Source organism: Trachemys scripta, chromosome 2, assembly GCF_013100865.1.
Source record: "Trachemys scripta elegans isolate TJP31775 chromosome 2, CAS_Tse_1.0, whole genome shotgun sequence".
Lineage (NCBI taxonomy): Eukaryota > Metazoa > Chordata > Testudines > Emydidae > Trachemys > Trachemys scripta.
In genome coordinates, this window is record NC_048299.1 from 42,434,299 (window position 1) to 42,457,430 (window position 23,132).

Genomic DNA, 23,132 nt, shown 5'->3' on the forward strand with positions numbered 1-23,132 from the left:
ACAACATCCCGAGGGCTAAACACTTATTCCCCTTGTACCTCACTGTTCCTGCCCCACAGATCCCCTTCACACCGTCCCTCCCTGCCCCCCGTACACCCCGTCACGCTGACCCTTCGCCACTCCCCCCACCCCCCAGCGCACTATTCCGCCTGCCCATCTCCCCTCACTCCGGCAACACCCCCTCGTCGCTCTGGGCCTGTCCCTCTCCCCCCCCCCCCGTCCTCCTCACGCTGCCCCGCCCGCCCCTACGCACACACCGCCCCCCCTTCGGGGCGGGCTGAGCCGCTGCACGCGCCTCTCTACGTCACGACGTCAGCGGCTGCGCTCGCGCGTCACCTCGCGTCCCTGCTTCTAGGCCCGGGCTGAGGGGCCCTGGCCAACATGGTGTGGGGGAGCCGCCCGCTGCTCCGGAAGGTCAGCGCGCCGCGAGCCCCGTGGCGGCCGCGGGGAGGGGACAGTCCCCGGCCGGAGTCTGGGGCGGAGCTCCCGTGTGAGCGGGGCTGGGGATGGCGAAGAGGCGCAGCCTCTGGCGGGGGAAGGGGTCTGGGCCGACTGGCCACGCTCGCTCGCTGGGGGTCCCACGCCTTGCTCCCCCTTCCCCCGCTCGTTAGTAGCGCCCAGCCGGCTCCCGCCGTCCAGCCCAGGGCATGGTTTGCTGGGGAGCCCCCAGAGCCTGCGGCCGGGCTTCGGTGGGCTCAGCGTTGCATTTACAAATCCTCCCGGCGCTGGGGCTAGGAGAGCAGGGCTCCCTAGGCGGCCTTGGCAAGCCGCCGCCAGTTCCTTCTCACAACCTGCCCTGGAGCAGGGGGAGCAACTCAGGCGTTAGTTCCCTGCATTATTTTTTCACTGACACTTGGTATGATCATGCCATCTTGCCAGGGCTGGTGCTTGGGAGCTTAGTGTGTGAAAGGCAGGTGGGGTAAATATGAAACACCAATTTAACATTTCTTATGTTGTTAGTATGGCAACTTTATAGATGATCTGAGAATCTATGTGAAAGGAGGAACTGGTGGAATGGGGTATCCTCGCTTGGGTGGAGAAGGAGGGAGAGGCGGTGATGTCTGGCTTGTAGCCAAAGAAAAAATTACCTTAAAGAGAATTAAAGACAGATTTCCCCAGAAACGCTTTGTAGCTGGAGCAGGAGCCAACAGTAGGTAAGGACGTATTATGTCCTGATTTATATTGTTGAACATTTGTAACCTGAAAGAAAAATACCCCTTAAGACTTTTTAATGTCTAACTTTTTGTAGTGTTCCTGCACTGAAAGGTGAAAAGGGAACAGATTGTGAAGTTGATGTGCCTCTGGGAATTTCAGTTACTTCCTGTGATGGGAAACAGATTGGTAAGAACCTTTATTTTTCCTTTATTTTGAGATAGCAGAAAATAAGGCAGTTAGTGCACCCAGCAAACTTGGTGTGTCACTCTTCAGACCAAAGGCTCTTGTGAGATGGTTTATCTTTAAGACAAAATAGAAGGATTTATTGTTTATTGAGACAAATGTGGGGAGACAGAATCACATGTGGGAGACTTCTGATGTTAGAGGCTCCTTCCAAAAGCATAGTTATAATTAATTTTGTATCCCCAAATAATAGTGCCAGGAACATGTTCTCACAACAAGATTTAAAGGCTGGAAGCCAGGTTGGTTTTACAGTGAGCCATTGAATTACTGCATGACGTTGGAAAAGTTACTTGTCCACTTTGTACCTCAGTTATTTGAACTATAAAACTGGCTGAGTTTCAACATCTCTGGGATTACCTAAAATAATTATTTTTTTAAACTATTGAAAGTAACTACTGTATCTAGAACAGTGAAAATAATTTCACAGATTATCAGTGCAAGGCTCCTGAAATGGCCGTTTCTTAAACTATAACCTTGAAGTTAGAGAGCACTCTTCTTTTTGTAGTTTTCAGAGTTTTTATTTATTTATTTTTGGTTAAGTGTTAAGCAGGATTTAAGTATGATGTAGGTAATGTGACAGAATTCTCAAGTTTTAAAGTATTTTTTGACTAACAAGCGATTATAGCCATGGCTAAAAATCTCAAAACTACTGATACGTGCAGCTTTTCTTGGTTTAACCCACATCCAACTACATGATACTTTTAAGTGGTCAACATCACCACATTGTAATACTTTGGGAGATATAGTATATTGAGCTTACATGTGACTAGTGTTGCTTTATATTTGGAATCATGTGCTTGTTAGTATCAACTACCATTTTGACCATACTGTGTATTCATTTTCTAGGGATAACTCCAAAGAGAAACTCTACCTAATGTAGTTATTCGGTGTTAGGAGTTGAAATATCTGACTCTTGACAAAGAGACATGCATCATGCCCATCAGTCCAAGGGGTTTATATAGAAACTAGTGGAAATCCTCCCCTCCTTTCATTGACAGCAGTTTTACCTGGTAATTGAGAATCTTAACTGTTGTACAACAGCTATATATTTTCTAACTAGTGATTTTATTTTTCAGGAGAACTTAATAAAGCAGGAGAGAGAATACTGGTAGCTCGTGGAGGTATTGGTGGCTGTTTGGTTACAAATTTCTTGCCTTTGAAAGGCCAGATACAAACAGTTCATCTTGATTTGAAACTTATAGCAGATGTTGGTTTAGTTGGGTGAGTACTGGACTCTGTTATCTGTGAATTGAACATTTAGGAATATAATTTAAAGTAATGCACTTCAAATGAGGTGGGAAGGGGAATACATGTGAATTGAATTCTACCCCTTTTTTAAAAATCTCATGACTGAGCCTCAAACTGCTACTTGATTTTTGCTGTTAAAATGAATTATCAGAATGAATTACTCATGGTTGGATGAATGCAGGGCCATTGGTCTCAATCCAGGTGAGGTAGTTGATGACATTACACGGCTGTTCAGTAGTATATGTGGGTACGTCTATACTTACCTCCGTGTCTGGCGGTAAGCAATCGATCTTCTGGGATCGATTTATCGCGTCTTATCTAGACGCGATAAATCGATCCCGGAAGTGCTCGCCTTCGACACCGTTACTCCTGCTCCGCGAGAGGAGTACGCGGAGTCGACAGGGGAGCCTGCCTGCCATGTCTGGACCCGCGGTAAGTTTGAACTAAGATACTTCGACTTCAGCTACGTTATTCACATAGCTGAAGTTGCGTATCTTAGTTTGAAGTGGGAGGTTAGTGTGGACCAGGCCTGTTAAATGAATTGGGAATCTCCCCTAGTGGACTGGTAGCTGTATTGCAAAAATTGCCATTACCAATGCAGTACTGGCACAAGTGGATCTCCTTAATATTTATTTTTTTGGCATCACTATTAAAACTAGATATGGAATCTGCTCTTTTAGAAAAGCATCCTTGCATATTGTTAGGGGAGTATGGAAAACCTTGAACTATGGCCCTTCAGTTTCATTTGCATTTAATCTGGTACTTTTCACTGCCATTGATTAAAAAAGAAACCAATTAAAAATTTGTTTTCTTAGGAAATCTGAAGAAAAGCATCTAATGCACTAAAACCACGCAAACACTGTTTATTAAGAATTCATTAGGTTTTTTTCCCTATACCTTGTGCACAGTGAGTTACTGTTAACGTTTTTATGGGTGCATAATGAACAAAGTACTTCTAGATGGAAATGTGCAGATATGTTTACATTGGATGTTTGAAAACTTGAAAGTCAGGTTGATATTTTGCTAGCCATCTTCAAGGGTTGTGTTTCAAAACAGGGTCGCTTGGCTTCAGTCCTACAAACACTGTGCATGTGAGTAATTTTACGCATTCAAGGAGTCATACTGAGCTCAGTAAGATTCCTTATGTGTATAATTCTTTGCAGAGTTTTATATGTGAAAAATCTAAATATTAGATGGTTTGGACTGCCGCACGAATACCCATAGTTACTAATGCCACAAACTTTTTAAAATATTGTTCTCCTTACTTTCTTGAAGACATAAGAAGCTGGTCTTTGTTTTAATATTTGGGACATAAAAATTCAATGACAAATTATGTGTTGTGAATAACAGGAAGAAGAAGAATATATGTTAGTAGTCTGCATCTGTGCCACTTAGTATTCAGAGGCCATGTCTCTTTATACCAGGGGTCTCAAACACGTGGGCAACATGTGGCCTGCGGAGTTATTTCCTGCTGCAGCCAAGCTCCCCCTCCCCGCCGCCCCCTCAACTCACCGCGTCCCCTCTCCTCTGCCAACCTCCAGGCACTTCCCGCCGCCAAACAGCTGTTTGGTGGCGCTTAGGCTTTCCAGGAGGGAGAGGGGAGGAGGCGGAGAAGGGGTGGGGATTTGAGGAAGGGGTTGGAATAGGGGCAGGGAAGGGGTGGGAAGAGGCAGGGCAGGGCCTCATGAATGGGGTGGAGTGAGGCAGGGGCAGGGGGGCTTTTGTATCCTTACACATAGAGGTGTCAGTGATGTGGCCCTCAGGCCAATGTACTCATGTTGCGCTCGTGGTGATTTGAGTTTCAGATTCCTGCTTTATACTGCAAAATATCATATGGCACAGTAACTTATAAATGTATTTATTTCGGATGTGTGGCATTCAAGCACAAAAACTTAGAGAACAACTCATGATTCATAGTAGGCTTTTTATTAAGATCTAAAGAGATGTGTTTTTTTTTTTTTAATGTGAATTCTATTAAATGGATTTGCAGGTGTCTGTGTATACAAATGAAAACGCACTAGTTAGTTTCACTTGAGTTTCTGATCTGAGGTCAATTTCAGTTTTAGGCTGTCATGTTTTAACACAGTGCTACAATGTACTGTAGTGGAATGCATTTGTTTAAACTAGGACCATTGTTTAAAATTCTTATGCCAGATCTCTTGGTCTTAGGTTTTGTAAAAGCTGGGGGGGGGGTTACAAATCCTAAATTTTGGTTCATATTTGAGCTGACATTTTTTCATTAAAAATATAGAATGTTTCCTAGCCAAAATTGTGAGTCAAACTCTGATCTCCTGTTAGTGCCTGTACTTTGATCTTTTCTTTGAGTATGTTGCTTTTACTTCAGCATATACACAATAAAGTGCTTTGCTATTAGATCAGACCAAGAAATCTTATCCTCTTGAGAGAGGATCATCAGGTCTGGGTACAGACTGTGAGGTACAAGAAAGGTTGCAATTGAGCTTCAAAGAGAATACGTCGAGCCTTGATAGAAATAAAATACTTCCTTGAAGAAATGGAAGGAGTAACATTCTGAATTGTCTATATGACTTCTTCCATCATCAGAGAGCATTAAATTACCTTCATTAACTTTCCTATTATAAAAAAGTCATTGTTTCTTCCATTGTAAGGATGGTGAATTGACCTCAGATCAGAAATTCAAGTGAAACTAACTAGTGCGTTTTCATTTGTATACACAGCATGGTGAATTCCTCAACCAATAATGCATTACTGGGTGATAAAGAAAAATGCCTCTGTGGGCTGGCAGACTGCAAGAACATAGTCCTATTTTTAATCGCAGTTCCATACTACCCCCCATAGATTCCTAACCTTCACACATTTTTGATCAGGTGACTTTTAATATCTATTTAGGAACTTGTTTATCATAGATTTAGTATTGTAGTGAAATATAGTGCAGTGTGATGGTCTGCAAATTTGACTTAAACCAAGATCCCTTATGAACTCCTCCTTCTATTGAGTGACTGGGAACTGTGTTCTGTTCCTGTGGCCATGTTTGAGGTTTGATTTGGAGTAAGGCACCTACCTGTGTTTTGTAACTCCATTTAATCATGGGTCAAATGAGATTAAAGGCACTAGAAATTCAAAATGGTTATTTTGAAAAGGGTTATTTCTAACTCTTAAGTGTGGGTCTGTTCTGTAAAGAATGTAAGGGGAAAATGGCACTTCCTAACTCGGAAGACCAGTTTGCTGTCCGTATTCAGTTGTTGCTGCTTTCTTGTGTGAAAAAGGTTTGGGGAACATGGGAGGCATTGCTATAGTCAGCGCCTTGCATAATCAACTGAGATCTCGGAGCATGAAGTAGGGGGTGTGTGTATTTGTTTGTTCTTCTGGTTCACTCATCAATAACAATACCTATCCCTTATACAGTGCCTTTCATCAGTAGATCTAAAAGCACGTCACAGCCTTTAATGGATGTATCCTCACAATACCCCTGGGACATAGGGAAGTAATATTATCCATCTTTTTCAGGGGGGAGATATGATGCACAGAATCTGTGACTTGCCCAAGATCACACTGGAAATTTGTAAAATTAACAGAATTGTTAACTTAGTTCCAATTTCATGACCACCTGTAGAACTGTATTATCTTCAATCATGTGCTTAATTATATCTGTGCAACCCTGCAAAAGGCAGTAGTAGCAAAAGTGCAAATGAAGGTGGCATTTGACTTGTAGAATCTTCTATTATTAGAATGATACATGTACCAGAAAGAACACCACTTAAATTTCAGCTACCAGGCTGAGTTTGCAAGGCTATCAAATAGAAAAAAATCTTTCTAATTTTCAAATGAGCAGTCGGGTATAAAAATCAGACACACAGAACCTCATAATGCCTTTTTAACTATGCCCCTTTGGAGAGTAGAATGTCACTTAAAGCTGTTACACATGAAATTCGTCACATTTTCAGCTATTTCATGCTCAGACCTCAGGAGCACTGTTGAGTTTACAGGGACGGATAACCGCTTGGTTAAAATAATATAATGACGTGGTCCAGTAAACTAAGTTTCCCTGTAAATTCATAGATTCTAGGACTGGAAGGGACCTCGAGAGGTCATCGAATCCAGTCCCCTGCCCGCATGGCAGGACCAAATACTGTCTAGACCATCCCTGATAGACATTTATCTAACCTACTCTTAAATATCTCCAGAGATGGAGATTCCACAACCTCCCTAGGCAATTTATTCCAGTGTTTAACCACCCTGACAGTTAGGAACTATTTCCTAATGTCCAACCTAGACCTCCCTTGCTGCTGAACAATGAGTTCATCCCTGAAACCTTCAGAAAGTCTTTTTAATTTTTCTGCATTCTTCTGAACAGTTGTAATGGTTTTCAAAATGGTGAAAAAAGAAAGTTTGTATACAACATTTACTGTCTGAATTACAGAAACCTAGAGGTCCCAGCCAAGATTACATTTACAAAATTTGCAGATGACGATGCGGGGGGTGGGTTACAAGCACATTAGAGGACAGGATTAGAATTCAAAATGACCTTGATACACTGGAGAACTGGTCTGAAATGAACAAGATGAAACAACTTGAAAGAGACAAGTACAAAGTAGGTTTCAGAGTAGCAGCCGTGATAGACTGTATCCGCAAAAAGAACAGGAGTACTTGTGGCACCTTAGAGACTAACAAATTTATTTGAGCATAAGCTTTCGTGGGCTACAGCCCACTTCTTCTATTCTATGCATCCGAAGAAGTGGGCTGTAGCCCACGAAAGCTTATGCTCAAATAAATTTGTTAGTCTCTAAGGTGCCACAAGTACTTCAAAGTACTATGCTTAGGAAGGAAAAACTAAATGTACAGATTCAAAACTGAGAATAACTAGATAGGCAGTGTTTTAGTGAATCTCAAATTGAATGAGTCGTCAATGTGATGCTGTTGCAAAAAAAAGGCAATGGGATATATTAGCAAGAGTGTTGTACATAAGACATGGAGGGTAACTGTTCTTGTATAGTCTGCACTGGCAAGGCCTCAGCTGGAATAGTGTCCTGTTTTGGACACCACACCTTAAGAAAGATGTGGACAAATTGGAGAGAATCCAGAGGAGAGCAACAAAAATGCCAAGAGGTTTAGAAAACATGAGGAAAGGTTTAAAGAACTGGGCCTGTTTCTTCTAGAGAAGAGAAGGCTGAAGGAGGCCTGGCAACAGTCTTGGAATATGTGAAAGGTTGTTATAAGGAGGGTGGTGATAAAATCTTCAAGTCCACCAAGGATAGGACAAGAAATAATTGACTTAATTTTCACCAAGGGAGATTTAGATTTGATTTCAGGATAAGCTTTCTAAGGATAATTAAGCACTGGAACAGGTTGCCTAGGAAATCCCCATGACTGGAAGTTTTTAAGAACAGGTTGGACAGACACCCATCAGGGATGGTCTAGGTATACTTAACGCTGCCTCAGCGAAGGGGAATGGACTAGAACACATCAAGAGGTCACTTGCAGCACTACATCTCTGAGGTCTAAGATCAGGGCCCCATTGCACTAGGCGCGGTGCAAGTACATACTAAGGCCTGGTCTACCCTACGGGGTTAGGTCGAATTTAGATGCGTTAGGTTGATTTAAAAATGAATGCGTCCACACAACCAACCCCGTTCCGTCGACCTAAAGGGCTCTTAAAATCGATTTCTGTACTCTTCCCCAGCAAGGGGTGTAGCACTAAAATTGACTTTGCTGGGTCGAATGTGGAGTAGTGCAGATGCAAATTGACGGTATTGGCCTCTGGGAGTCATCCCAGAGTGCTCCATTGTGACTGCTCTGGACAGCACTTTGAACTCCAATGCACTAGCCAGGTACACTGGAAAAGCCCCGAGAACTTTTGAATTTCATTTCCTGTTTGTTCAGCGTGGCGAACTCAGCAGCACAGGTGACCATGCAGTTCCCACAGAATCGTAGAGCGTATAATGTTTCTACGCTCCCCCTATCATCTCCATCCCTGAGGTTATCGCAGATTAGAAGGCGGGAAAAAATGCACTCATGGACATGATGAAGCATCTGTTGGAGCTGCAGAAAAGCCAACAAGACACAGACCCCTACTGCATCCACTGTATAACCGCCTCCCCTCCTCCCCATGTTTCATAACCTCCTCGCCCAGATGCCCAAGAATGGGGGGGACGGAGGAGAGGCTCCAGGCAGCCAGCCACTCCATTGCAGAGGATAGCCCAAGCAGCAGAAGGCTGTCATTCAAACAGTTGGATTTTTTTAGTGTGGCTACAATAAGCATTGTGGCCTTGTCCTTCCCTCCTCCCCCACCCCACGCGGGCTACCTTGTCCATTATCTAATTAAAAAAAAAAAAAATTAATAAAGAGAGAATGCATGGTTTCAAAACAATAGTTACTTTATTTCGAAGGGGGGAGGGTGGTTGGCTCACAGGGAATTAAAATCAACAAAGGGGGTGGGTTTGCATCAAGGAGAAACCCACACAACTGTCACACCGAAGCCTGGCCAGTCATGAAACTGAATTTCAAAGCCCCTCTGATGCGCGGCACACCTTGCTGTACTCTTCTAATCGCCCTGGTGTCTGGCGCAAAACGATAGTCTGCCGTTGCTTTCATGGAGGGAGGGGCGACTGACGACATGTACCCAAAACCACCCGCGACAGTGTTTTTTCCTCATCAGGCATTGGGAGCTTAACCCAGAATTCCAATGTGCAGCGGAGACTGTGGGATCTGTGGGATAGCTACCTACAGTGCACCGCTCCGTAAGTCGATGCTAGCCATGATAGTGAGGACGCACTCTGCCGACTTAGTGTGGACATACGCAATGGACTGTATACAATCGATTTTGAAAAATCGACTTCTATAAAATCGACCTAATTTCATAGTGTAGACATACCCTAACAGACAGTTCCTGCCCCAAAGGGTTTATTAATTTGGGGGGAGGGGGAAGATGCCCACTTTAGATTGTCAGAAACAGAAAAATAATAGAATTGTATATTGCCAGTGTTGTTCTTTTAACTCAGTAGTAACTTATATGCAAGTGTGACATAAATAGTTATTCATCGTGTAAATCTCAACTTTCCTTGTAGATTTCCAAATGCAGGAAAATCCTCTTTGCTAAGCAAGATTTCTCTTGCCAAACCTCAGATTGCAGATTATCCTTGTAAGTACAAACTGTATTATTTTTCATTGCTGTAACATTATTTGAGAACGTAAGCCTTTCCTATGGCTTGACCAACTTTTAAAAAAGAACTGGAGAGTAGGAACTGCCTACAGTTGCTGGGCTACAGATGTTATCTCCCAAATATCATTACTCTCTTCGCCTTTATCTCAGTTCTTTCACACCTCATAAGAGACAGCAAGAAAGACAGGTGGCTTCCCTGGAGCACCATTATTGTGGCGCTCTGTTCCTGTTACAAAAGATTCATGTGAAAACAGAAGTAAGTTCTGTGGCACTAAGTCTAAAGCATGATAGAAGTAGTGAAGAGGCCACAACTATAGAGATTTGTTTTTAGTTGTTAGTTTTGTGAGCTCAGTGTCCTGGGAGGACAAAAAGTAAAAATTGAAGCAGTAGCTGCTGTATGATCAACATGGGGAGATAAAAGCAATGAGAGAAAAGTTAGTGGTGTTGGCCTAATTTTCAACAGTGATCTTAATTTTCAAAAGAGGTTTGGTTGATATTTACTAGGATTCAGATCTGTTACATTATACCATAGTACTTTCTGATGTAACTTCATAACGTCATTCATATAAATACATTATAATCAGGGCCGGCTCTAGGCACCAGCAAAACAAGCTGGTGCTTGGGGCGGCATTCTGGCGTGGGCCATGCCGCCCCTAAAAATGTGCCCCGGCCGCCCTAACTCACCTCCGCTGCTGCCGCTCGCGCACCGCTGCTCGCCCTCCCTCCCAGGCTCTCAAACCCGGGAGGGAGGGGGAGATCCCAAGCGGCCACAGCGCGCGAAACTGCTGATTCGCGTGCCGCGGCCACTCAGGATCTCCCCCCTCCCTCCCTCCTAGGCTTGAGAGCCTGGGGGGAGGAGGCAGGGCTCGGGATTTGGGGAAGGGGCAGAGTTGAGGTGGGGCCGGGGGTGGGGGTAAGAAAAAAACGGGGGGGGGGGGCAAAATTGTTTTTGCTTGGGGCGGCAAAAATCCTAGAGCCGGCCCTGATTGTAATGGAAATGTTCCAAAGGAAGGCATGAGAGTACTTAGGTCCAATAGATAAGGAGAGGCATGAAGGTTTTATAATGTTAAGCACTGTATGTTAAAAGTGACTTTCTTTTCTTTCTTGTCCTGCCCATCCAGTCACAACATTAAAACCTGAACTGGGAAAGATCATGTATCCAGATTACAAGCAGGTTGGTATTGAAAAGCAATTTAATTTGTTATACATTTGGGTATAATGGCTAGTTAGATTCATGTCATTACAACCTTTCATCTTCTGCAATGGAGCTTAATCCTGAATCACACTTTCAAATATCTATATTTTCTTTGCTTAAGGATGTTACTGCAATATTTTCTACGCCAATAGTTAATGGCGCAAAAATGGAGAAAGTAAAGACGGTTCCCACTTCTGTTTTCCTTAACAGAGGGAACCAGTATTCTGTAGTAACCGACTAATAGTTTATCATCAAAATGTGATTAGCTTTCTTCTCCACCTTTTTTTCATATCTAACAAATGAGTTTCTCTAAGTTATTGAATATAGTGATGATAAAAAATACAGAAGTACCCAGTATTTAGCATGAAACAAAACTGCAACCTTTTTGTCATCAAAGGAAATCCCAAATGGTCAATGCCTTCTAGAACTAAAAAAAATTCTGGCTTGAGCGTTGCCAGCTTTTATCTCCAAACTTGAGTTGACTATGCAGTAATTTGGCATATAATAGGCTCATTTCTGTGATTAGGGGAGGCAGAAAATTGGATACCCATTTTGAATGAAAATCGTTATGAGTTTTAATGGCATTCCTTAGAAAACAGTAGAAACATGTGGGTTTCATTTGTTTTTATTGCCAAGTTAAGCATTTCAGTAACATTTTTGTCTAGTAATGGGTGCGTGTAAACATGTGTGATGTGACACAAATTGTGACAGAATTCACCTAGATTTAAAAAAACCCTCTGAATTTCAGATTACTCAGGGTGTATTCTTATGAATAATTGTTCTGGAAATATGAAGAGCCACAGCTTCAAAATGCAAGGGAGACTTTTTAATGTGTAGATTTTTATAATGATTTAATCAGCATCTTAGGAAAAATACTCTTTACAAACCAGTGGACTAAGAGCTTCAGAGCCAGTTGTTCATCATCTGAGTAACAAAACACCCTTGTATTTTAGTTTCTTGTATATTACAAGAAACTATTACATTACGTTGATTTCATGTCAGGTGTACTCCAAAGAGCAGGCAAAAAAAAATTACTATGTGTGCCTACTTCATTTTTCCCGTCTCTCCACAATCTCCTTCTCTGGGCCTTAATTTTGCATTCTGATCTCAAACTTGTCAACTCAAGTTTGGTGTGAAGGTCCTGTTGAAGTAATTGGGATTGTACAAGATTCCCTGCCTCTGGGTTCTAATGCAGGATCAGACACCATGTTCATGTAGGACATTCACACATTTTGCTTTTTCAAGCTTGTATCTTTGATGTGTAAAAATATGAGACACACGCAGTACTGTGCTTGTCATTCCAAGATTAAAGATGGCTCATCAAAGATTTCTGATGACTTAACCACAAGAGCAAAGTTCTAAGATGTTAAAAGAGGAAAAGTGCTTTTTTTCCTTTCAGAAACAGGAATGAAGCAACTATCTTAGAGGACTCAGCAGTCCTCTAATCTTTTTATTTAAACTGCCATGAAATGACTGAAAAATTTAAATATTGTACTTCCTGTATCTACTGTTTCCCTGGCAGCTGATATCAACAGGTCACTGTTAAAGGATTGGAAAAATTAAAATATATATTTTAGTAATTGATCACTTCATGCCTGCTTAAAAAATTATCTTGGTTAATTTAATATGAGCAGATATCTAGCACGTCTATTTTCTTGTTGCCTACTTTCAACGTAGCTTATTTACAAATAGAATTAACTGGTGGTATAGTATGTTAGTATCCTGTGCACCCCCCACTCCCACTGACTTCACAACAGGGCTGAGCACCTTGCACGATCAAGCCCTAAATGCCACCAAAGGGGTATATGTAAATTTCTTGATTTTTTTTTTTTTTAAATAGAGTAAGTACCCTAGTGTTACCTACAAAAACATGTTTATATAATAAACTGTCCCTTTCATCTCTTGCATATTTTGTTGTTGTTTTTTATTGTTAGAGAAATACAGGAAAAGCAGAGAATTTTGATTTTTCAGCTGCAGCTATTGGGTTACAGGAAACAAAACTGAAGCAACCATGAAGCAAAAATTAAACTTTGTCCGGCTATATTTTGGTTGCTATTTGTTTTTAAAGGGTAATCTTATTTCTGATTGGTCCTACTACTACTTGTTTATTCATGGAAATTGTTAGTTTATAAACAGCTAAATACTGGGAATTGGCAATTTTAAACAGGTAACTAACTACAGTTGATTTTTAGTCCCTAGCGTATTGGTTAAAATAGTTTATAAAATGGGCATTATCAAGTAAATAAATCTGTCAGGCCCAGATTTTCCAGGTGTACAGACCTTCATTTTGCCTGCACAAATTTGGACTAACTATCCTGCTAACTGAAAATCCCGTAGAATATTTGTACATCCCTGTAAGTCTCCCAGTATTGTGAATAGATAAGAACAAAAGTCTGCCCTTTCATGGACATGCACAAGCCCCAGTAGGAATTGTGAACACATCTAAAGGCAAAATGTGTCCCTGAATTTGGAGATTAAATTGGCAACTTTTAATAATTTTGAGAAGAAATCAAAACAAGATAGGCCTTTGCTGCAAATAACAGGATCTGTTTTTAATCACAAAAAGGAACTGATCTGCCAGGAATCAGTAACTTATTTTCAATGGCACATCCTCTACCAAGTGGATAATTACATATCCCCAAGGAGGACTTTTTTTTGTCTAGTCTGTCAATTATTAGATACCAGCAACAGTTTATTTGCTTGTATAAGTAATTTGTTTGATTTGATAGGGAGGAAATGTAAAAGTAGAGTGTGATAGTGAAATGCTAGTACCACCAAACTCTATCATACTAGAAAATAGATTTTTTTTTTTTTCCTGTACATTCAACTTTCAGGGATTGTTTAGTATAGGTAGTTGAAACTCTGTAGCCTTTTAATGTATTTCCATGTCTTTTTAGACGGAGAATCCCAAAGCAGGGTTTGACATATTTAGCAAACACCTATTAGCCAGAGGCCAGTATAAAGGTGAGTGAGGGTGGTGTTCACCAGCAAGATATTGGGGCAACATCTTGGTAGAAAACCTAGTCATCAGTTGCTGGGAAAAGGCAAGGGTTCAGGGATTCCTGCCAAGTGCTGGCCCTGGGCTCTTTGTCAGGTTTTCGTACTTTATATCAGCCTCTGGCTGTAGGTGTTAGATAGGTTTGAAGCCCTTAGCACTTTTATTTTTCTAGATTGCTGAGAACTAGTAAATATATACAGCAGAACCCCATTTATCTGATCTAATTGGGATTGGGCCAGATCAGATAATCAAAACTCAGGGAAAAACTGGAGAATGGGAAAGTGCAGTGCTGCAGCCCCATCTAGTGGCCACAAGAGAGATCACCTCCGTTTGGATTGACCAGCTACCATGGACAGCTGGATAATGGAGGGTCAGATAAACAGGGTTCTACTGTAGATGGCTGAGCACCAGTAATGCTGCTTCAGGAGAACAGCAGAAACTTATAGCCCGTTATTTGTCTGCTAAATCAGACTTCTGATGATAGGCTTTAAATGTTTTGCAGTTGCTTGTAAATATTGCCAATGAGCTGGTTCTTACCACTCAAATGACAACTCTCAGAAATAAGTAGCTATAAAATAAGATCCTCCTAAAATAAGCATCCCCAGAATACTTTTCTGTTTGTTCTTATGTGTAAAGTCATTTGAGATGTTGATTTTTAAAAGTACTTTACCTTTTTTTCCTGACATCTTCATTTATCTTCCTAGGTCTCAGTAGCCGATCTTCCAGGATTGATTGAAGGTGCACATGCAAACAAAGGAATGGGCCACAAATTCCTCAAGCATGTAGAAAGAACCAAACAGCTTCTCTTTGTAGTAAGTAAATATTATAATTTAAATAACCTGTTAACTTTAGTTTTTTATTCTGCTTAGCTTAGATTTTACTATCCTGAAAACCTAAATTCCTGAGATTTTTATTGCAGCTGGCTTTGGGAAAATATTTCCTTCATAATTGTCATGTATTATTTTACTCTAGATGCTGTTGTAAACAAATATAATTTTAATATAGTATTTAGACTAGAAATCTAACACAATGATGGGTGTTATGCTGATGAAGGCCATAGAGATACCTAAATAGATCAGAGGCTTTTATAAAGATTGCCTGTTACTCAACGGCATGAAAAGGTTCCTAGCACAGCTCAGACATTAGGTAGCCATTGTGCAACAAGATCCTCTTAAAACAGACCAAAACGCCATTCTTGGGCCTGGATATCTTGAAAAATGGGTGATGGTCCTCTTTTTCCCCCCCTCCCCCAATGCTTTTTGTGTAACTTTATAATTCATTTTAGGTTGATATTTCTGGGTTTCGGCTATCTTCAAAAACTCGATTCAGAACAGCTTTTGAAACTATACTGCTTCTAACACAGGTAACTTCCTATCCTTTCAAATGTTGACTCTCTAATACTGTCTATGTGAAGAAAGAATAGCTAAAACATGTGTAAGCTGACTGCTAGATTAGTAGATAAAGCTACTGAGGATCCAGTGTGGTTGGTTAATCCTTTTTGCTAGCAAGCTTAAAAGGCTCGGAACTTTCTAGATGTATTTAAGGCAGATGACAAAACTTTAGACATAGCTGTGTCCTCATTAACTTCTGCTATATCTGTAAGGAAATGCTCCTGAAAGTCAAGCTGAGTGAAGAGCCAGAGCTCTTCAGTCCCCAGATTTAGCTGCCTTTTAGGAAATGGAAAACAGATCATCTGCTAAATCTCTGGCTTTTGCTCTGTCCAAACCATGAGGTAACTGAAGGTATGTGTATGCTACAGCAGCACAGCTATGGCACTACAGCTCTGCTGATGTAGTGCCATAAGTGTAGATGCTTTCTACATCAACAGGAAGGGGTTTTTCCATTGTTGCAGTTAGTCCACCTTTGTAAGAGGTAGTAGCTAGGTCAACCAAAGAATTCTTCTGTTGACCAAACTGCATCTACACCAGGAGTTAGGTCAACCTAACTATGGTGCTAAGGGTATGAAACTTATTTCACAGCCTTGAACGACCTAGTCGATCTAATTTCTAAGCGTAGACTAGGCCTGAGTCTTAGGAGCTTGATGAGATATCAGTCTTCAACTTTGCAAAGCCCCATCGCCTTTTGGGGGCCATATGCAGAGTCTCATGGCCTATCCTGCATTCTTCAGTTATCCCCACTGACTAAACTCAACTCCATCTTCAAAATCTATTTTTTTTTCAGTCACTTTCCCCCTCTACTGTTCTGTGACTTCCAATAATTTTTTTCCTGCTTATGCCAATGTACAGTCGTATGCTGTATGATTCACAGTTAGGGATGGTACCTTTGATGTAATTACAAGATCTCTCATGGCATATAAAACTTAAAAATAATAAATTATACAACAATTCCACATCCTAAAAATGTTGTTGCCCTAAGCTTTGTCTCAGAGATTGTCTTCACAACACAGTTAGCTTAAGTTATAACTCAAGTGTTATCCCTAACTCCACTCCTTTTCACACACAAATCTAGCTCAAATTAAGTGGTGCATTAAGCTGAAGCTAGCTGGTTTATTGGGGGTAGGTTGAAGCTTGAGTGATGCTCAAGCTAATAATGCAGTGGGAATGCAACAGCTCAATTACAGCAACTTATCCTATCACTCTGTAACTCCAGTGGGCTTGTCTGTATGGTGCAATAGTGCACACTAGAGGGGTGTGAATTCTAATATGTACCAACGTGTTGCACACTTACTGGCCTGTGTCGATCCTGCTCGTGCACACAGGCAGGGTCTATGTGGGTTAGTAAGCTTGCAACATATTGGTGTGCATTAGAATTCACCCTGTACCATGAAGACAAGCCCAGTTTTGAAGCTAGCTAGGCTAGCTTGAGTGCAGTAACTGAAGTGTACCAACTCAAGCTGTGAAGATAAGCCCTGAGAGATTTCTGACCAGTAACTTCAAAAAATTAGTAGATGCTTCTGTATATTATATCTGTTAATACAAATGTGAATAAAAAGAACAAATCTGTCATTCCACCTTACAAGAGAATGAATCGCAATGGTGCAGGCTGTGTACCTACAGTAAATGCCTTTAAATGAGTTGACATTCTCAGACTGTATGAATACATCAACATTGAGCACATCAGTAGATTTCAGTGCTGTAGTGATTCTTCAGACAGTTAAACAAATGAAAGAGAAAAACATAAAACCAGAAAAATCTGTTTTGAAGTAAAAATAATAATTTTTACAAAGGCAAATTAACTTTGTTTTAAGGAGCTAGAATTGTACAAAGAAGAGCTTTGGACAAAGCCCGCACTTCTTGCCGTTAATAAAATGGATTTGCCTAATGCACAAGAGAGCTTGAATGAACTTACGAAACAACTACAGAATCCTCAAGGTAAACTAACTTAATGCACAGTAGCTTCTTATTTATAATAAGTAGATTGTAATTTACCTTTGTGAATATTTGTGGAAGTATCTGTTAGCTGATAATAAATATGTTGAACAATAGACTAAGCAGAGAGAGAGTCTTACGTTTTAGGTAAAAATGATTTGGAAAGTTTGAGGCCCCCCGTGTCCCTCTTTTGGCTGCTTGCTCTATCTATTTTTAAACTCTAGGTTTCTGATTGACTTTAGCCAGGAGATCTCAAGTATTACAAAAAGATGGGTATTCACTAAACATTCTGTATGAAAACTTCATTTATAAAGGGTCAGCAGTTGCAAGGTGTGACCAGGGTTGCTAGAGGGGCCACACTGAGATTGCAGTTTGCCCTGATTGAGCAAAGAATGGGGCAGACAATCACCAAAACTGGTGGTTATTCTAATTATTTGATTCACCAAGCTGGCAACAAAACAACTTCTACAGTTCCTTACTGGGTACATAAAAGCCCAAAACACAGCTCCCTTAAAGCAGTCCAGCCCTGGGCCTTCCACCCAGACAGTCTAGTCAAATATGGTGAGGATTACCTAAAATCTTTTTCACCATATCTAAAGTTCTACCAATCCCAAGAGATCAGACACTTTACCCACTAAGTCAATGACTATTTCAGATCTTACCCAAATACATGCTTACTGCCAATTCTTATTAACTAAACTAAGATTTATTCAAAAAAGAAAAGATCATTAGACAGATATGAGTAAAGGTCTTAGCTCAGTTTCATAGTAGAGATGGTAAGCTGCTGAGTTGCAAAAAGTTCTTTCGGAATCAGTTCCATGGGTTATAATCCGATAGATAGTCCATGTACAGAGTCTGTATAAATTCTTCCATGAGAAATAGCAGGGTAATCAAGACTGGCGCAGGAGACCTCCATCTTGCAACTCAAGCTTTCCTGACCAAACTTAAGCAGATCTGAGATGATAGGATCAGGCCCTAGAGTTCTTTCATAGATCTCTGGCAGGCTACTATAGCCTCTTGACACAGATAACACAGTGGGCATTCCTTGGGTGAAGAATAGGTAATATACATGGCTGCTTGGAAGTCCATTCCTATTTCCTATGTATAAACACTGCCATTAACTACCCAAAGGTTCACTAGTAGTTTATTACAAACTTCAAAGAGAAGTATAGACAATGATATTATTTACACCCACGTTTCATCTAAATGTTAATATTCCATTTTGATCTCTGAATCAGTAGAACCTAGTAATAGAGAGGAAGAGAAATTTATCTGCAAGCTAATCTGGTTACATTGTTAACATCTAATAAGATATAGGTAAAAACAGATGCATACAATCAGTATCTTCTAATTCCCTAATGATATAAATTTACGTTTCAAAGCTCTAGTCTATCTAACCTGGCTTAGTTAGCTATTTGTAAGGAATGGCTCTAATTACCATATATATATGTATATATACTTTTCTAAAATGCCTTTTAAAGGTGGAATTTGGCTCATTGAGCCTCCTGGTTGCTTAACCTTTTCTGGCTCAGTATCACATAAGGAAAGAAATGTATTCTTATAAATCTCTTCAGGGCAACATCCTGGGTCCACTGATGTCAATGGCGAAACTCCCATTGACTTCAGTGAGGCCAGGATTTCACCCTAAATCTGTTCAGGAGGCAATCATAACTTTGTCCAGTCAGCTGCTCTCTCAGTACTATAAACCCTACTATAAGAGTTTTAGCCCTGTTAGTTGGGGCATACATAGAATTGGGCAAAAGTACTAGTAAATAAACAGTTGTAATAATTCTGGGTTGGCAAGGAGATGTTGGAAATTGAATGAAGCTTATTAGGTAATCTAGTTAATCAATTACTGAAAAGTGAAGCTTAAAACTAGTCTGTTCCTACATTTAGGAGCCGTATCCTGGTAGTGAATAATAGTGTCTGCTGGTTTTGTTGTTTAAGTAGGCAAAAATCCCAGGACAGCAAGACTGAAGCTAAGATCTTCATCTGTGCCTAGTCCCTTTAGGCAGGGTATAAGGCTGGAGGAACAGCCTGGAAAATGCCTTAAAGCCCTGGTTCCGGGTAGGGGGAGAATTCTTCCAGCACAGGCACAGCGGAAGACAATAAGGTTGTCTTCTGAGGACCTCTTTCCAAGCCCTGTGGCATGGCGGTCATTATCAGGAGCAGAGCCGCAGTGCTGCAGAGATTTTGGGCAACCTTAAGTAGGCTGCTGTATCTTAGATCACGCACGTACCTGTACCTGTACCTGTCTGAGTTACAGAGGAGTTGCTCTGGCATCCTGGAGCAGATCAGAATTCAAGAAGGGGTTCACACACCTCCCACCTCTGGGCTGAGAGTTCTGTGGTTGCCTCTGAGAGGTGCAGCCTATAATCTCAACCTAGGAGTGAAAGTGCACTATAATGCAAAAATAACACTGCTATTGCAAGTATTTCTGTTCTAAAACTCTCTCTTTAAACTTTGGAATTTTTCAAAATTTGTTTTGAATTATTCCAGTTACAATATAAAAGGGTGTCAAGTATCAGAGGGGTAGCCGTGTTAGTCTGGATCTGTAAAAAGCAACAGAGTCTCCTGTGGCACCTTAAAGACTCACAGATGTATTGGAGCATAAGCTTTCATGGGTGAATATCCACTTTGTCAGATGTCATAAAAGGGTATCTGTTTATTAGTTGAATTTTAGAAAATAGATGAAGTCCCAATTTGGTAAAGTTTTATGGATGCTTTATGGTATAAAGAAATACTGTGTAATAACTATAAATATGCTCTGTTTCAGACTCTTTACATTTAGTGGAGAAAGAGCTGATTCCACAGAACATCATAAACTTTAAAGATATTATCCCTGTATCTGCACATACCGGAGAAGGAATAGAGGAACTAAAAACCTGTATGAGAAAATCACTAGATGAAGAAGCAGAGAAGGAGAATGAAGAATATCAGAAAGAGAAACTTCGTATTTTACAGACTTCAGAAGTATAACATAATTAAAGGAGGGAATCCGTTCTTGGATATTGGATCAATCTTTATGAACATCTGAGTGGATTCTAAATTTGTCTTTTGTCAAGAATACAGTCCTCATGAGATTGAACTCGACTTCATAGTTCTGACTCTATGCCACTATCAATTGAACCTTCTTGTTTTGAAAGCAAATCTGGAATCTTATCTGACACACATTGTAAGAAAGGGGCAATTTAAGAAAACTGTCTAAGAATGTGAAATGAATAATATGCAGATGTACAGTGAATTTTCTAAAACAAATATATAGTCTTTTATACAAGTGGGATTTTTTTTTTTTGTTAAGTTTATAGGTATTCTTTATTTCTTACCTACACACACCAAAGCCTTAAAGGAGAGTGCTTGAAATTGGGATTTTGCTTGATAATAGACTGAGCATGTAAAATAGTGCATTGTCATGAAGAACATGGTACATTGTAGAAGAGCTTTAGTTTTTTTCTGAAACCCTTTTATCTTTAAAGACAAGTGCTAGGATGATCACTACACTTATGTGGCCATCAACAAACTGCCCAAATAGTTTCATATTTTTAGTCACTTTGACCATCTGTTTTGGAAGTAGAGATTGGTCAAATAAAAGTACTCACAGAACATCAAGTGCTAAATGGATCTAATATCTTTTTTTTTTTTTAATGCTTCTCAACATATATGAAATATAACCAGAATCATGTGGATCATTTGTTTGTTCTAGGCTTCCATTTTCCCCCCACTGCATAAATTTTCTCTGGTCCCTTAGTGTAGGAGAGACAGGGAGCTTGTTATGCTTTGGTTCTATACTAGCTATCGCCCTAGTAGAGTGGAGAGCAACCTGGGTGCTGCTTTAAACTCTGCCAGCTGGTAAAAATCCCCCAGGGACTGCCTGTTGTGCTGCTGTAGGAGCTGGGCATTCTTTGCACCAGGGGAAACTTCCAACAGGGATGTGGGCATTCTCTAGTGCGTGGGGGCTGCGGTTGAGTGGAGCAGAGAATCTGGCCTGCACTCAAACATCACTTAGTATTTGGTTATCTTATGAATAGTGCCCTACCAAATTCACAGTCCCATTTTGATCAATTTCACAACTAGATGGTTTTAAAATTGGCCAATTTCACGTTTTCAGCTGTTTATGCCTGAAATTTCAAGGTATTGTAACTGTGGGGCTCCCAACCCAAAAAGTATCCAGAAGTGGGTTTGACTTTCTCTCCTCCTCACCCCCTCCTTCCCCTGGAGCTGCCATGCAAGGCAAGGAAAAGTCCTGTTCCTCCCCAGCCCAGCGGGACTTGCAGCTCGGAGCCCCCTGGCTGGGCTGCTCCCAGCAGCAAGGGGGAGATCTGATTTCATGTTTTTCATGGCCCTGAAATTGGTAGGGCCCCACTTATGAATTGGTGGAAATCTGAATTGAGGCATAGGAGAGAGGCTGATGTGGGGGCATGGAAGAGCAGGGCCTACTACAGACCTGTCATTTTCATTTGTACTCTCACCTGCTGGGTTCTGCTGTCCTCTGCTCACAGAAGTAGAGGAAGGAATGGGGCTAGAACTACCTTCATATGACAGAGGGGTAGAAGATTAAGTAAAAATGACCAAGATCTCACAAGTCCCAATTCACATCCCCTGTCTTAATTGTGATACACACTTCCTCCTTTTACTTAAAAGTGGGTAGGTCATGTATCTAAGCAAAGAGTGAGCATCCTATCTTGGGAAAGAACTGTGCATGGCTGAGAGGGAGTTGATGTTCCAAGTTTTGTATAATGAATGAACATTAAATGTTACTAAAAAGCAACTAGTACCCCATTGTACAATATGTCATCCACTTCAAAGATCTACTATAATGTTTCCAAAGGCAAAATTAATACCGGATTCATCAGACTTAATATTTTTATATTCTAGTAAAATCCTCTCTAAATTTAAAAGCAATTACTAGGAAGGAAGCCATAATTTACTCATTGTTATCCAATTCTTTTATACTGATGAACTTTTAATACTTCACTAATTGCATTTCCTCATTATTGGGCTAAATCAATGTTTTCAATGGGAGCTGAACACTGCAGCACAGACTTGCTGTTGTATTTACTTCACTGCAGGGTGCAGAATATTGTTTTACAAACAGACCTTGTAGCTTGTTCAGACATGACTGACTGGGACCCACACAAGGGTGTGAATGACGACTGCTCAAAGCCATATTCTGGTAAACCATTTAGACCTTATTTGTGATGTACAGTGGGATGTGACTGAGACCTTTCTCTCACACACACACACACACACACACACACACACACAAATCCAACTGCTTTTTTAATCACTGGGGAAGAAGGAGCTGCAAGGAGCATAACTAAAAATTGGATATTTGATCACCCATGTAATTCAACTAACGGCAGCATTTATGGGAATCTCTCGTAAGTGAAGGTTAACACCAAAACATCCATTGTTTTATTGATCCCATTAAGGAAGGGTAAACATTTATCTTCTCTGAGGTTTAATTGATATTTTCAAATAAAGATCTTACGGGGTTTTGGTATCTCTTCGTTTCGATGCTAGTTTGGATGTTACTTTTACAGGCAACTGGATTCAGTTAAAGTTTAAGTGCTATAAGAAGTTGAAACAGAAGCTGTAAATCATTTCTCAGTTCAGGTGTCAAGACTTTTACCAGCCTCTCCAGCCGGAAGCATGGGAAGTGGTGGATTCCCCGGGAAGTGTGATCAGCTGATCATTTTTCCTTTCAGCATGCAGAAGGGGGAAACCAAAAAGAAGAGACATTGGGATAGCATGTTCAGGAGAGGGGAGACTGAGGGTATGGCTACTGGCAGAGCTACAGTGCTGTAGCGAGACTGACATAACCCG

At 40.8% G+C, this 23,132-nt stretch overlaps 1 protein-coding gene across 1 annotated transcript; it reads left to right on the forward strand.

The window, feature by feature from the left end:
* Positions 1–275: 275 nt before the first annotated feature.
* Positions 276–20,583, forward strand: GTPBP10 (GTP binding protein 10). The gene is made up of 10 exons (XM_034760402.1): positions 276–414; positions 961–1,154; positions 1,250–1,341; positions 2,475–2,619; positions 9,690–9,763; positions 10,906–10,958; positions 14,682–14,789; positions 15,263–15,340; positions 17,186–17,309; positions 20,083–20,583. The coding sequence occupies exons 1-10, from the start codon at positions 382–384 to the stop codon at positions 20,283–20,285; spliced, it is 1,104 nt and encodes a 367-aa protein (XP_034616293.1). The 5' UTR covers positions 276–381; the 3' UTR covers positions 20,286–20,583.
* The last annotated feature ends 2,549 nt before the right edge of the window (positions 20,584–23,132 follow it).